Source organism: Somniosus microcephalus, chromosome 8 (assembly GCF_052327205.1).
Source record: "Somniosus microcephalus isolate GS21.2 chromosome 8, FLI_Smic_1.0, whole genome shotgun sequence".
In the NCBI taxonomy this organism is placed as follows: Eukaryota; Metazoa; Chordata; class Chondrichthyes; order Squaliformes; family Somniosidae; genus Somniosus; species Somniosus microcephalus.
The window spans coordinates 7,425,661-7,441,671 of record NC_140994.1 but is presented as its reverse complement, the minus strand read 5'-3'; the positions used below and the strand labels follow the sequence as shown (position 1 = coordinate 7,441,671).

Genomic DNA, 16,011 nt, shown 5'->3' with positions numbered 1-16,011 from the left:
AAGTGCTCAAAGGATTGGGAGAGGCAGAGAGCGCTAAAGTAAACAAATAGTAAGGTATTAGGTGGGGTCCCACTAAGAGAGAATACGGGATGGTCTAAGGTGGGTTTACAGTGTATGTATGTGAACGCACAAAGCACAGTAAACAAGGTCAGTGAGCTGCAGGCACAAATAGCCACATGGGAATATGATTTTGTGACAATAACTGAGACCTGGCTCAAAAAAAGGCAGGATTGGTATTAAATATTCCTGGTTATAAGGTGTTAGGGAAGGAAAGATAGGAGGTGGTGTGGTAGTATTGGTTAAGGAGAATGTTACAGTGCTGGAGAGAGAGGATGTCCTGGAGGGCTCAAGGCCAGTATCCATATGGCTAGAGTTAAGAAATAACAGAGGTGCCATTACACTACTGGGTGTATTCTATAGACCATCAAATAGTGGGAAAGATATAGAGGAGCAAATTTGCAGAGAAATTACAGAGAGGTGCAAGAGCTATAGAGGAGTGATAATGGGGGACTTCAACTATCCTAATATAGACTGGGATCATAATAGTGTTAAGGGCAGAGAAGGAGAATAATTTCTGAAGTGTGTTCAGGAGAACTTTCTTAATCAGTATGTTTCCGGCCCGACGAGGGAGGAGGCATTGCGAGATCTGGTTCTGGGGAATGAGGCAGGTCAAGTGGAGCAAGTGTCAGCAGGTGAACATTTAGGGAACAGTGATCATAATATCATAAAGTTTAGATTATGGAAAAGGACAGGGAGCAACCTAGAGTAAAACTGTTTAACTGGGGGAAGGCCAATTTCAGTGGGATGGGATCTAACCCGGGTAAACTGGAATCGAAGATTGGCAGGCAAAACTGTAATGGAACAATGGGCTGCCTTTAAAGAAGAAATAGTTCGGGTACAGTCGCGGTACATTCCCACAAGGGAGAAAGGTCGGGCAACTAAAGTCAGAGCCCCCTGGATGACGAAACAGATAGAGGATATGATGAAGCAGAAAAAGAGTGTGTATGACAGATGTCAGGTTGCAAATACATCTGAGAATCAGGCTGAATATAGAAAGGTCAGAGGAGAAGTGAAAAAGAAAGTAAGAGGGGCAAAGAGAGGGTATGAGAATAGAATGGCAGCCAACATAAAAGGTAATCCAAAAGTCTTCTATAGGCATATAAATAGTAAAAGGTTAGTAAGAGGAGGGGTGGGGCCGATTAGGGACCATAAAGGAGACCTATGCATGGAGGCAGAGGGTATGACTGAGGGACTAAATGAGTACTTTGTATCTGTCTTCACCAAGGAAGAGGATGCTGCCATAGACATAGTGAAGGAGGAGGTAGTGGAGATACTTGATACGATAAAAATTGATAAAGAAGAGGTATTAGAAAGGCTGGCTGTACTTAAAGTAGATAAATCACCAGGAGCGGATGGGCTGCATCCTAGGATGCTGAGGGAATTGAGGGTGGAAATCGCGGAGGTACTGGCCATAATATTCCAATCCTCCATAGATACGGGGGTGGTGCCAGAGGACTGGAGAATTGCAAATGTTACACTATTGTTCAAAAAAGGGTGTAAAGATAAACCCAGCAACTACAGGCCAGCCAGTTTAACCTCGGTAGTGGGGAAGCTTTTAGAAACAGTAATCGGGGACAAAATCAACAGTCACTTGGATAGGGGTGGATTCATCAAGTAAAGCCAGCACAGATTTGTTAAAGGCAAACCGTGTTTAACCAACTTGATCGAGTTTTTTGATGAGGCAACAGAGAGGGATGATGAGGGTAATGCGGTTGACGTAGTGTACATGGATTTCCAAAAGGTGTTCGACAAAGTGCCACATAACAGGCTCGCCAGCAAAGTTGAAGCAGATGGAAATTTAACATAGAAAAGTGTGAAGTGATGCATTTTGGTAGAAAGAATGAGGAGAGGACATATAAAACTAAATGGTACAATCCTAAAGCGGGTGCACGAATAGAGAGACCTGGGGGTATGTGTGCATAAATCGTTGAAGGTGGCAGGGCAGGTTGAGAAAGCGGTTAAAAAGGGTTACGGGATTCTGGGCTTCATAAGTAGAAGTATAGAGTACAAAAGTGTGGAAATTATGATGAACCTGTATAAAACACTGGTGAGCCCCAACTGGAGTACTGTGTTCAATTCTGGGCACCACACTTTAGAAAGGATGTGAAGGCCTTAGAGAGGGTGCAGAAAAGATTTATGAGAATGATTCCAGGAATGAGGGACTTCAGTTACATTGATAGACTGGAGAAGCTGGGGTTGTTCTCCTTGGAGCAGAGCAGACTGAGAGGAGATTTGATAGAGGTGTTCAAAATCATGAGGGGTAGATGGAGAGAAACTGTCCCCATTGGCAGAAGGGTCGCGAACCAGAGGACACTGATTTAAGGTGATTGGCCAAGAACCAAAGGCGTGTAAGGGAAAACGTTTTTACACAGCGAGTGGTTAAGATGTGGAATGTACTGTATGAAAGGATGGTGGAGGCCGACTCAATTTTATCTTTCAGAAGGGAGTTAGAATAAGTATCTGAAGAAAAGAAAATTGCAGGGCTACGGGGAAAGGACGGGGGAGTGGGACTAGCTGAGAGTCAGCATGGGCTTGACAGGCCGAATGGCCGCCTTCCGTGCTGTAACCATTCTACATTTCTATGATTCTGAAAAAATCCTCATCTCCCACCTGATCATTTGCCAATTATCATAAATCTGTCCCCTCTGGTTACTGACCCTCCTGCCAGTGGAAGCAGTTTCTTATCTACCCTATCAAAACCCCATATAATTTTGAACACCTCTATTAAATCTCCCCTTAATCTTCTGTACTCTAAGGAGAACAATCCCACCTTCTCTCGGCTCTCCATGTAACTAAATTGATCATTTTTCAACTTCATTGTAACGGTGACTTTTAAAATCCCATCTCTCTGAGCAGAAAGGTCGATCCCCAGTCTGTGTCGAGTTACTTGGGGACTGCCTTGGTCTCGGTGCCCCTGGACTAAAGAAAGGGGGCAATAAAAGAATAGCCAGGATAATTGCTCCTGATCGCTATCGATTGACCCCCGTTGCAAAGTTTGCATCTCATCAGCCATCCCGTGGCCTGTCATAAGAACATAAGAAATAGGAGCAGGAGTCGGCCATTCGGCCCCTCGAGCCTGCTCCGCCATTCAATAAGATCATGGCTGATCATCGACCTCATCGCCACTTTCCCGCCTGATCTCCATATCCCTCGATTCCCCGAGAGTCCAAAAATCTATCGATCTCAGCCTTGAATATACTCAACGGTTCAGCATCCACAGCCCTCTGGGGCAGAGAATTCCAAAGATTCACAACCCTCCTCATCTCAGTCTTAAATGGCCGACCCCTTATCCTGAGACTGTGACCCCTAGTTCTAGACTCTCCAGCCAGGGGGAAACAACCTCTCAGCATCTACCCTGTCAATCCCCCTCAGAATCTTATATCTTTCAATGAGATCACCTCTCATTCTTCTAAACTCCACAGAGTATAGATAGGCCCATTCTACACAATCTCTCCTCACAGGGCAGCCCTCTCATCCCAGGAATCAATCTAGTGAACCTTCGTTGCACTGCCTCCAGTGAGTGAGATTGACAATTTACGCCAAATCAGGGTCCGTTTTGCATTGTGGGTCCCTGTCCATGAACAAGTAACTATGCTGAGATTGCCCCAAGTTCATTTCACATGGGACTCTCGCAGTCAGCAGGCAGAGGGGATTTTCGTCGTCTCAGCCGAGGTCTGGATTTGAGCTCGGGTCACAGAGGTGAAAGGCCAGTGTCAAACTATTGTGCCACCCAAGCTTCACCCGCCCTCTTACTAAATGTATCTCTTTTTTTGTCTATATCGCGCGTTTCAGAAGCTGCATTTTCTCTTGAAAGAGAAGGCTGAGGGATGACCTAATAGAGGTATTTAAAATTGTGAATGGTTTTGATAGAGTAGACACAGAGAGAGTGTTTCCATTGTGGGGAAGAGCAAAACTAGAGGCCATCAATATAAGATAATCACCAATAAATCAAATAGTGAATTCAGGAGAAACTTCTTTACCCAGAGAGTGGTGAGAATGTGGAACTCGCTGCCATAGGGAGAGGTTGAAGCGAATAGTATAGGTGAATTAAGGGGAGGCTGGATAAGCATATGAGGGAGAAGGGAACAGAGGGTTATGCTGATGGAGTTAGATGAGGAAAGACACGAGGCGGCTGCTTGGGCCGAATGGCCTGTGTCTATGCTGTATATCTTATGCATTACAAGCAGCGCAAATTAATTTTGCTGATTCTCTGAACTCGTGAAATTTCATAGCAAAGGGGAAACTAGCTTTTCCCAGCCAAAGGGGACGATGGGCAGGCACTGAGCAATTGAGTCAGGTTCTGGGACATAATATGCAGGAAAAACACCAATCAACTCTTGTAGTCAACCTAAAACAAAAGCAAAACACTGCGGATGCTGGAAATCTGAAATAAAAGCAGGAAAATGTTGGAAACAATCAGCAGGTCAGGCAGCATCTGTGGAGAGAGAAACCGAGTTAACGTTTCAGGTCAGTGACCTTCATCAGAACTGGATGGTCATCGACCTGAAACGTTAACTCTCTCTCTCTCTCTCGCTCAACAGATGCTGCCTGACCTTCTGAGCGTATTCAGCATCTTTTCTGCTTTTACTTGCAATCAACTATCTTCCCTAACTAGGTATCCGCTCCCCTAACGTAGGAGTGTGGAGGCTAATCGTAGCACCTCCTATTGCAGCTCCAGTAGTGATCAGCAAACTCATTACAGACTGGCGATGGAACCTGGGACCTCCTCTCGCCTGTATTAAAAAAAAAAAAACACTTGTGTAATGTCTGAACCATCAGGGGCATAAGTAAACCTTAAATAAAACTTGTAGGTTTTTTTTGGACGAGCAAGTACCCCAACAGCTCTTGAAAGGTTCCGTTAGCTGCTGCAACCCAGAAATGTAATTCTGAAACAAAGCAGACGGCAGACTGACCTCGAAGCTGCCAGAATGTGTAGATACAGGGTGATTTGGGTGTCAGTCTTTGGGATAATAAAGCAGCACAGTGACAGACATTACTGGGCCTGGAGATTAAAGTTTAACACTTTGAGGACTGGGGCAAGATGCAATTAGCAGCTTGGGTTCACATTTAACCCAGGAGCCTAGCGCCCCCCTACTCTTTACTAAAACAATGTATACTCTTTCCAGACCATACAACATCCACATTATAAAAGACACAAAGCTAAACCTGAGAATGAGCTACAGGTTCGTTCTCAACCGCTCCCTCCCTCTTGCGTGCTCCTCTCGCATTCTCATGCTCACTTTCTCTTTATTATCTCTTTCAATCTTGCTTTCTTTTCTCTCTTTTACACTTTTTCTCTTCTATTTCTCGTGCATGCTCTCACTCTAGCTCTTGCTCACACTTTCACTCTCCCTCTCTCTCTCTCTCTCTCTCTTGCTCACGATCAAGCACAAGTTGTTGTATGGTGCCTGTGTTTTTTTTATATTATCCTGAAGGGGATGACTCTTGCTGGGGTGTGGGTCCAAGGGTACAGCCTTCTGACTGCCCGTTTTGCTTGTCTGGTCTCCAACCGCGAGCGTTAGCAGGTGGTTTGATCGTGGAGCGCATCTCCAAGTTTGCAGACGACACAAAGCTGGGTGGGCGTGTGTGCTGTGAGGAGGATGCAGAGAAACCCCAGTATGATTTGGACAGGTTGGGTGATTGGGCAGATGCATGGCAGATGCAGTATAATGTGGATAAATGCGAGGTTATCCACTTTGGTGGCAAAAACAGGAAGGCAGATTATTATCTGAACGGCAGTAGATTGGGAAAAGGGGAAGTGCAACGAGATTGGGTGTCCTTGTGCACCAGTCGCTGAAGGTAAGCATGCAGGTGCAGCAGGCGGTTAAGAAGGCAAATGGTATGTTGGCCTTCATAGCGAGAGGATTCGAGTACAGGAGCAAGGATGTCTTGCTGCAGTTGTACAGGGCCTTGGTGAGACCACACCTTGAGTATTGTGTGCAGTTTTGGTCGCCTTATCTGAGGAAGGATGTTCTTGCCATGGAGGGAGTGCAGCGAAGATTCACCAGACTGATACCTGGGATGGCAGGAATGACGTATGAGGAGAGATTGTGTCGATTAGGCTTATATTCGTTAGAGTTTAGAAGAATGAGAGGGGATCTCATTGAAACTTATAAAATTCTAACAGGACTAGACAGACTAGATGCAGGAAGGATGTTCCTAATGGCGGGGGAGTCCAGAACCAGGGGTCACAGTCTAAGGATAAGGGGTAAGCCATTTCGGACTGAGATGAGGAGGAATTTCTTCACCCAGAGAGTGGTGAACCTGTGGAATTCTCTACCACAGAGGGCAGTTGAGGCCAATTCATTAAATATATTCAAGAAGGAGTTAGATATATTTCTTAAGGCTAAAGGGATCAAGGGATCAAGGGATATGGGGAGAAGGCAGGGACAGGGTTCTGAGTTTGGATGATCAGCCATGATCTCATTAAATGGCGGAACAGGCTCGAGGGGCCGAATGGCCTACTCCTGCCCCTATCTTCTATGTTTATCACGTGTTGGGCGAGCGGTGTGAAAATTGGAGGCAGAGAAAGAGGCCCATTTAAAAAAAAAATTTGGCCCAAATCTTTAAAGATGGCGATAGTTAACACATCTCTTCAACTCATTCAGATTTGGTCGCTGTGTTCAAGTCGACTGGGAGAATCTTTACACACAATAAGGACAGAAGATCGAGTTTGGTCGGTCGCCATTAACCCTACGCTGAGGTAAAGTGGGAATTTCTTTCTGCCTTTCCTTCAATTCTGTTGCGACAGCTGTGCACGATGCTTGTTTTCCAGGACAGGTTGGAAAGAGATTGTGTGGATGTTTACTTATGTATCTGCGTCTTACTAAAAATCTTATGTCTGCACACACTTCCTGTCTGCACAACTTGACTTCCGTATTGCTAGGTTTTCGTCACAATTTTATCGCATCAACCTTTTCCCATTCTAACTGACTATTTCCACATTTATAACGGGTGTTGTCCATGCAAGCTGGTCACACTAATTCCACAGACTGGCCGCCAAGTTCCCACAAATTAATCAAGGTGCACTCGGAAAAATTTATCCACTGCCATTTTTTTCCTCGGTAATTGAAATTTCTAACGTTCAAAGTAATGTTTTAAACAAAATCCAAAAAATTGCACAATTCATAAAGATTTTAAGACCTTCATTAAAGTTTTTATTTGAAGTCTTCAGCTTCTCCCAAATGCCTGGGGTAGGAGTTGATATTTTTGCTCAGAGTTGTGACTCTGTGAGCAGAGTTTGGATTGTACGGTCTGAGCATGTGCAGTGTACCTAATTTTCCAGGATGCTTCAGTACCATTCAGCTTTCTGCTCACAGCTTTAAAAAAAATAATTTAGGAGGGAGGGAGGTGCCATCACTGGTGGGAGGGTGTAATTACAGTGTGATGTTTACATAGATAATCTCCATTATAAATGTAGACGTAGGAATGTATAATGAAATATATAAACAAGGACAGAATCTATGACTTTAAAATGGGACCTGGATTGTGTCTGCGTGCCCTGCTCCAATCATCCCCCTACCCTCTGACCAGTGGTCCCGTTAAGCTGCAGGGCAGCCTGGAGGTCCCGCGCAGGCCGCTCAGCGGCTTTTAAATGGAAAAACCGCGAATGCGCAGAAATTTGAATGGACCGCGCAGCCTGTTAAAACGACTGCGCGCCCAAAAAAATAAATTAGCAGGAACATTGCCTCTGACCCTGCTTCACCTGAGGACTACGCTTGGTCTTGACTCCCCGTGTGAAGTGCCGCAGGAGATCGACTTGTACTCGTCGCGCTGTTCACCTACACCACTGAAAATAAATTTGTCACCTGGATTTCCTTGCTCTTTCTCTTCTCATTTGTTTAAACAATGAATGCTGTGTGGATTGCGCTGGAGAAACAGTAACACGGGTTGCTGGCTGAGAGGAGATGCTGAGCCTGACACTGAGAGGAAGCCAGATTAACATCATAGCATCATACAGCGCGGAAGGAGGCCATTCAGCCCATCGTGCTTGTGCCGGCTCTTTGGTAGAGCTATCCAATTAGCCTCACTCCCTCTGCTCTTTCCCCATAGCCCTGCAAATGTTTCTTTTAAAAAAAAAAAGACTTGCATTTCTACAGCGCCTTTCACGACCACCGGACGTCCCAAAGCGCTTTACAGCCAATGAAATACTTTGAAGTGTGGTCACTGTTGTAATGTAGGAAACGCGGCAGCCAATTAGTGCACAGCAAGCTCCCACAACCAGCAATGTGATAATGACCAGATAATTAGTTTTTTTTAATTGATGTTGATTGAGGGACACCGGGGGATAGCTCCCCTGCTCTTCTTTGAAATAGTGCCAAGGGATCTTTTACGTCCACCTGAGAGAGCAGACGGGGCCTCGGTTTAACGTCTCGTCCGAAAGACGGCACCTCCCACAGTGCAGCACTCCCTCAGCACCGCACTGGGAGTGTCAGCATAGATTGTTGTGCTCAAGTCTCTGGAGTGGAACTTGAACCCACAACATTCTGACTCAGAGGTGAGGGTGCGAGCAACTGGGCCATGGCTGACACTTAAGTATATATTCAATTTCCTTTTGAAAATTACTATTGAATCTGTTTCCACCACCTTTTCAGGCAGTGCATTCCAGATCATCATAACTCAGTGTTAAAAAAAAAATCTCCTCATCTCCCCTCTGGTTCTTTTGTGAGAGAGAGCTGGATTAGGATCAGCGCAGATACACTCAATAAGACAATGTGCTTGATGGCCAAGTGGGTTGAGACACCAGCTAGGTTAACAGTGCCTTACCAGGTTCCATTTTCCCTATTTTTGGGATGTAGTTGTGGTGTGTGCGGGAGGGTGTGTGTGTGTGTGCGGGAGGGTGTGTGTGTGTGTGTGTGTGTGTGCGGGAGGGTGTGTGTGTGTGCGGGAGGGTGTGTGTGTGTGTGTGTGTGTGCGGGAGGGTGTGTGTGTGTGCGGGAGGGTGTGTGTGTGTGTGTGTGTGTGCGGGAGGGTGTGTGTGTGTGCGGGAGGGTGTGTGTGTGTGCGGGAGGGTGTGTGTGTGTGCGGGAGGGTGTGTGTGTGTGTGCGGGAGGGTGTGTGTGTGTGCGGGAGGGTGTGTGTGTGTGCGGGAGGGTGTGTGTGTGTGTGCGGGAGGGTGTGTGTGTGTGTGCGGGAGGGTGTGTGTGTGTGTGTGTGTGCGGGAGGGTGTGTGTGTGTGTGTGTGTGCGGGAGGGTGTGTGTGTGTGCGGGAGGGTGTGTGTGTGTGCGGGAGGGTGTGTGTGTGTGCGGGAGGGTGTGTGTGTGTGCGGGAGGGTGTGTGTGTGTGCGGGAGGGTGTGTGTGTGTGCGGGAGGGTGTGTGTGTGTGTGCGGGAGGGTGTGTGTGTGTGCGGGAGGGTGTGTGTGTGTGCGGGAGGGTGTGTGTGTGTGCGGGAGGGTGTGTGTGTGTGTGCGGGAGGGTGTGTGTGTGTGCGGGAGGGTGTGTGTGTGTGTGCGGGAGGGCGTGTGTGTGTGCGGGAGGGCGTGTGTGTGTGCGGGAGGGCGTGTGTGTGTGCGGGAGGGCGTGTGTGCGGGAGGGTGTGTGTGTGTGCGGGAGGGTGTGTGTGTGTGCGGGAGGGTGTGTGTGTGTGCGGGAGGGTGTGTGTGTGTGCGGGAGGGCGTGTGTGTGTGCGGGAGGGCGTGTGTGTGTGCGGGAGGGCGTGTGTGTGTGCGGGAGGGCGTGTGTGTGTGCGGGAGGGCGTGTGTGTGTGCGGGAGGGCGTGTGTGTGTGCGGGAGGGCGTGTGTGTGTGCGGGAGGGCGTGTGTGTGTGCGGGAGGGCGTGTGTGTGTGCGGGAGGGCGTGTGTGTGTGCGGGAGGGCGTGTGTGTGTGCGGGAGGGCGTGTGTGTGTGCGGGAGGGCGTGTGTGTGTGCGGGAGGGCGTGTGTGTGTGCGGGAGGGCGTGTGTGTGTGCGGGAGGGCGTGTGTGTGTGCGGGAGGGCGTGTGTGTGTGCGGGAGGGCGTGTGTGTGTGCGGGAGGGCGTGTGTGTGTGCGGGAGGGCGTGTGTGTGTGCGGGAGGGCGTGTGTGTGTGCGGGAGGGCGTGTGTGTGTGCGGGAGGGCGTGTGTGTGTGCGGGAGGGCGTGTGTGTGTGCGGGAGGGCGTGTGTGTGTGCGGGAGGGCGTGTGTGTGTGCGGGAGGGCGTGTGTGTGTGCGGGAGGGCGTGTGTGTGTGCGGGAGGGCGTGTGTGTGTGCGGGAGGGCGTGTGTGTGTGCGGGAGGGCGTGTGTGTGTGCGGGAGGGCGTGTGTGTGTGCGGGAGGGCGTGTGTGTGTGTGCGGGAGGGCGTGTGTGTGTGTGCGGGAGGGCGTGTGTGTGTGCGGGAGGGCGCGTGTGTGCGCGGGAGGGCGCGTGTGTGCGCGGGAGGGCGCGTGTGTGCGCGGGAGGGCGCGTGTGTGCGCGGGAGGGCGCGTGTGTGCGCGGGAGGGCGCGTGTGTGCGCGGGAGGGCGCGTGTGTGCGCGGGAGGGGGCGTGTGTGCGCGGGAGGGGGCGTGTGTGCGCGGGAGGGGGCGTGTGTGCGCGGGAGGGGGCGTGTGTGCGCGGGAGGGGGCGTGTGTGCGCGGGAGGGGGCGTGTGTGCGCGGGAGGGGGCGTGTGTGCGCGGGAGGGGGCGTGTGTGCGCGGGAGGGGGCGTGTGTGCGCGGGAGGGGGCGTGTGTGCGCGGGAGGGGGCGTGTGTGCGCGGGAGGGGGCGTGTGTGCGCGGGAGGGGGCGTGTGTGCGCGGGAGGGGGCGTGTGTGCGCGGGAGGGGGCGTGTGTGCGCGGGAGGGGGCGTGTGTGCGCGGGAGGGGGCGTGTGTGCGCGGGAGGGGGCGTGTGTGCGCGCGGGAGGGGGCGTGTGTGCGCGCGGGAGGGGGCGTGTGTGCGCGCGGGAGGGAGGGGGGGTGTGCGTGCGGGAGGGAGGAGGTGCGTGTGTGGTAAGAATACGTTCAGGCTGAGCAGTGAGGAACCCTATGGTTGAAGAGGGTACCGACCAATGTTTCCTCTAAGCTGCGCGGCCATGCAGCCCGGGACTGGCATTTCCAGTGTTAAATTTCACGCATGCGCAAAACTATGAATGGGTCACGCAGCCCGTTAAATGGGCCACGCACCCAAAAACAAATTAGGGGGAACATTGGCACCAACACGCAAGTACGGGTGAAGGTTGCCATGATTTATGGATGTACCCCACCTAGAGTATGTGCCTTGGGGAGAAGAGGACAACAAAACAACATTAAAAAAAAAAAAAGTGGGGGTGTCCGAGAGCTAGAATAAAGCTATTATTGGTTGTTCAGGAGCAGACACGAAGAATGGCCTCTTGAGAATAGTCCAGAGGTGGTCCAAAAAATGAAGGAGCAGCATCTGTGACAAGATGGCGGCCTGTGAACTGCAGCACTTTCAGTGGAGGGAGGAACTGGAGGAGGGTTTAAAACCCCTTCTTCCTGCTTATCCAATCCCTTGGCCTCAGTGGATAGCTGTGCACAAAATAAGAATTGGTCGATCTGTTCTGGCAGCACCTGTGTCTGAGAGTACGGAGGATGATCTTTCCAGTAAAGTTGGCTTGGGTCAGTGGTAGCACTCTTACCTCTGGCTTAGAAGGTTGTGGGTCACACTTCAGTGCAGCACTGAGGGAAGTGCTGCGTTGTCAGAGTTGGATGAGACAATCCTGCCTCACTATTGGACTTTAAAGATCCCATAGCACTATTTGAAGACCTGCAGGGAGTTCTCCTTGGCCAATGTTCCACCCTCAGCCAACTGGTCCTTTGTCTCGTTGCTGTTTGTGGGATCTTGCTGTGTGTAAAATGGCTGCTACATTTGCCTACATAACAAGAGTCACTGCACGTCTAAGCAATTCATTGTCTGACAAGCCCTTTGAGATGTTTGAGAGGCGTGATAATAAATGCAGGCCTTTACTGAGGGTTACGGAACGGTATTGGGATATATTATGCCTTCAGTGTGGCACCCGAATCACGGGGCAAACGCACAACGTGCTAGAAACACGCAGCGGGTCAGGTGGCACCAGGGGATAGAACAAAGAGGTTAACGTTTCCAGTGTGGACTCTTCCTCTGAGCAGTCGCTCTGTTTTCTCCACAGACCCAGCTTGTGCGTTATGCCATTTTCTGTTCTTGTTTCGAATTTCCGGCATCGTGCAGTATTTTGCTTTTCGTGTGTTCGGCTCGCGCCTGCTGTTGCGCGATGATCAAGGTTGCAGAGTAATAGAGCGCAGAAAGAAGCTGGAGTTGGAACTTGCACTCAGTGAAATGCTGCCTGATGTGAAGATTACAGAGCATTCTGTGATATAACTTGGGCACAGCCATCTTTTTAACAACTAATTTATAAAAAAAACCCACAGGATACACCTTTTTATAAAAAATAAAAAATTAAAAAATCTGTGTGTGTAACCGTCAGCTGAACGAGAGAGTTGAATAGTTTTATTGGAGAATCCGTGCCCTTGCTGGTGATGTGGACGCTTGTTCTGCACCCGTCTGGTGAACAGCGGGTGAAAGTAGGATGACGCGCACGCTCGCTCAGCCGTGTTAAGGAGTGTCCCAAATGGGATCTGTGTGCTAAGATAACAGTGCATGCTTAACGGCAGTAAATCTGGGCTCCCCCGGCACATTGATCTGACCACCTGCACTGCTGGCTCGTGTCGGCAGTAACCCGCTGTCTCCAAAGGGTCCTCCTCAGTGGTTGAACCTCGACCTACATGTGGGCTGCGGGGGGGTGGAGGGGTGTGTGTGTGTTCTCCCTGCCTTTTGAAGGAGGCACCTTTTGATTATTTTTTTGGGGGCTCTGGACTTCTCCCCAGTGAGTTCAATACGCTGGGGAGAGCTGCAACAACACTTGAGCAGCTCGACACCATCCAGGACAAAGCAGTCCGCTTGATCGTCACCTCACCCACTAGCTTAAACATTCACCCCCGCCACCACCGCTGCAGTGTGTACTGTTTACAGGATGCGCTGCAGGAACTCGCCAAGGCTTCTTCGGCAGCACCTCCCAAACCCGCGACCTCTACCACCTAGAAGGACAAGGGCAGCAGGTGCATGGGAACACCACCACCTGCAAGCTCCACCCCCGCCGCCCTGACTTAGACATGTAGCGGCTGTTCTTTCATCGTCGCTGGGTCAAAATCCTGCAACTCCCGACCTAACTACACTGGGAGTATCTTCACCACACGAACTGCAGCGGTTCAAGAAGGCGGCTCACCACAACCTTCTCGAGGGCAATTAGGGATGGGCAATAAATGTCGGCCTCGCCAGCGATGCCCACATCCCCAGAATGAATTTAAAAATCACATTGAGGAATGGAGCCCCACAGACCAGGAATGTCCAGTGTCCATTCCCAGAGATGAAATGATGCAGTGTCCAACTCCTGTAAATACACATCATTTTACTCTGTATCTAACCCGTGCTGTACCTGCCCTGGGAGTGTTTGATGGGACAGTGTAGAGGGAGCTTTACTCTGTATCTAACCCGTGCTGTACCTGCCCTGGGAGTGTTTGATGGGACAGTGTAGACGGAGCTTTACTCTGTATCTAACCCGTGCTGTACCTGCCCTGGGAGTGTTTGATGGGACAGTGTAGAGGGAGCTTTACTCTGTATCTAACCCGTGCTGTACCTGCCCTGGGAGTGTGTGGTGGGACAGTGTAGAGAGAGCTTTACTCTGTATCTAACCCGTGCTGTACCTGCCCTGGGAGTGTTTGATGGGACAGTGTAGAGGGAGCTTTACTCTGTATCTAACCCGTGCTGTACCTGCCCTGGGAGTGTTTGATGGGACAGTGTAGAGGGAGCTTTACTCTGTATCTAACCCGTGCTGTACCTGCCCTGGGAGTGTGTGGTGGGACAGTGTAGAGGGAGCTTTACTCTGTATCTAACCCATGCTGTACCTGCCCTGGGAGTGTTTGATGGGACAGTGTAGAGGGAGCTTTACTCTGTATCTAACCCGTGCTGTACCTGCCCTGGGAGTGTTTGATGGGACAGTGTAGAGGGAGCTTTACTCTGTATCTAACCCGTGCTGTACCTGCCCTGGGAGTGTTTGATGGGACAGTGTAGAGGGAGCTTTACTCTGTATCTAACCCGTGCTGTACCTGCCCTGGGAGTGTTTGATGGGACAGTGTAGAGGGAGCTTTACTCTGTATCTAACCCGTGCTGTACCTGCCCTGGGAGTGTTTGATGGGACAGTGTAGAGGGAGCTTTACTCTGTATCTAACCCATGCTGTACCTGCCCTGGGAGTGTTTGATGGGACAGTGTAGAGGGAGCTTTACTCTGTATCTAACCCGTGCTGTACCTGCCCTGGGAGTGTTTGATGGGACAGTGTAGAGGGAGCTTTACTCTGTATCTAACCCGTGCTGTACCTGCCCTGGGAGTGTTTGATGGGACAGTGTAGAGGGATCTTTACTCTGTATCTAACCCGTGCTGTACCTGCCCTGGGAGTGTTTGATGGGACAGTGTAGAGGGAGCTTTACTCTGTATCTAACCCGTGCTGTACCTGCTCTGGGAGTGTTTGATGGGACAGTGTAGAGGGAGCTTTACTCTGTATCTAACCCATGCTGTACCTGCCCTGGGAGTGTTTGATGGGACAGTGTAGAGGGAGCTTTACTCTGTATCTAACCTGTGCTGTACCTGCCCTGGGAGTGTTTGATGGGACAGTGTAGAGGGAGCTTTACTCTGTATCTAACCTGTGCTGTACCTGCCCTGGGAGTGTTTGATGGGACAGTGTAGAGGGAGCTTTACTCTGTATCTAACCCGTGCTGTACCTGCCCTGGGAGTGTTTGATGGGACAGTGTAGAGGGAGCTTTACTCTGTATCTAACCCGTGCTGTACCTGCCCTGGGAGTGTTTGATGGGACAGTGTAGAGGGAGCTTTACTCTGTATCTAACCCGTGCTGTACCTGCCCTGGGAGTGTTTGATGGGACAGTGTAGAGGGAGCTTTACTCTGTATCTAACCCGTGCTGTACCTGCCCTGGGAGTGTTTGATGGGACAGTGTAGAGGGAGCTTTACTCTGTATCTAACCCGTGCTGTACCTGCCCTGGGAGTGTTTGATGGGACAGTGTAGAGGGAGCTGGGATGATGGTAATTATTAACTATCCAAAATGTAAAATACTCTGGTTCAGTTGATGCTGCTAAGGTGATCAGAGATATCTTACCCCTTCCTCCATGAGGGTTTTGTGTATCGCGATGTGGATTTTGCCACTTCATTCACCGTTAATTTGCTGTACACTTCGTGCAGCAAGATTTCAGTTGGATGGTAAACATGCATTGTGTTCAATATGGTGCAGTCCCGCTGTGTATGATGACATAAGAAAATGCAGACATAGATTGCCGCAGTGATTTTGTAAAGGAATGTGTTTCAATAAATCACACTGGGTTCCCAGTCAGTCCTGAGCAAGCTGATTTCAACCTGTTTGGGCTGTACAGTTAGTCCGTGCCCCTGGGCAGTTGGAGCATGGAGTGCTTTGCCACAGGGAGTGGTTGAGCTAGAGACCATTGCATCTTTTAAGAGAAAATTGGATAAATAGTTGAAGCTGAAGATGGGCAAAGAGTGAGGCAGTGGAATTAGTTTTGGATTGCTCTAGCGAAGTTGGGCCGAGTGGCCTCTTTCTATGCTGTCGGAAGTTTTAAACAATCAGTCAGCATTCCTGCTCGTGATGGCTATCCAGTGAATCCTGCTTTCATGAATGTGGGAACACTGGGTGAGCACAGGATTGAGCTCTGCTGTGAGGGCCATCACACTTGAATAGACTGCTGGCAGGGTGGGATTGAGCTGTACTGCGATACCCCTTCAGGCTGGAGTGGCCTTCCAACACTCAGACATGAAGAGCAGCCACATGGGTGAGAAAGGAGGAGAGAATTTACAAAAAAAAGCAGAGGTGCCATTGACACTTTCGTGACAGATTGATTGAAGAAAAAATTCTGTTCTTCAAAAAAAAAGTTAAATTGCTAAAACCCACCATCGTCCAGCTGGGTGGGACTGCACTCAG

At 50.0% G+C, this 16,011-nt stretch overlaps 2 protein-coding genes across 4 annotated transcripts in view; one reads left to right on the top strand and one right to left on the bottom strand.

Moving 5' to 3' along the window:
- The window catches only part of fbxw4 (F-box and WD repeat domain containing 4), a 606,291-nt gene that overhangs the window by 22,893 nt on the left and 567,387 nt on the right, over nt 1–16,011 (top strand). For all 3 annotated transcript variants that reach the window (XM_085994162.1, XM_085994160.1, XM_085994161.1), the window contains one exon: nt 6,669–6,763. In XM_085994162.1, coding sequence (XP_085850288.1) covers nt 6,669–6,763 — 95 coding nt within the window. The remainder of the gene's footprint in view (nt 1–6,668; nt 6,764–16,011) is intronic.
- Nucleotides 15,174–16,011, bottom strand: part of LOC147113274 (F-box/WD repeat-containing protein 4-like) — a 28,463-nt gene continuing 27,625 nt past the window's right edge. The window contains exon 5 of the mRNA XM_085994081.1: nt 15,174–15,314. Within this exon, the coding sequence (XP_085850207.1) occupies nt 15,174–15,314 (141 nt within the window). The remainder of the gene's footprint in view (nt 15,315–16,011) is intronic.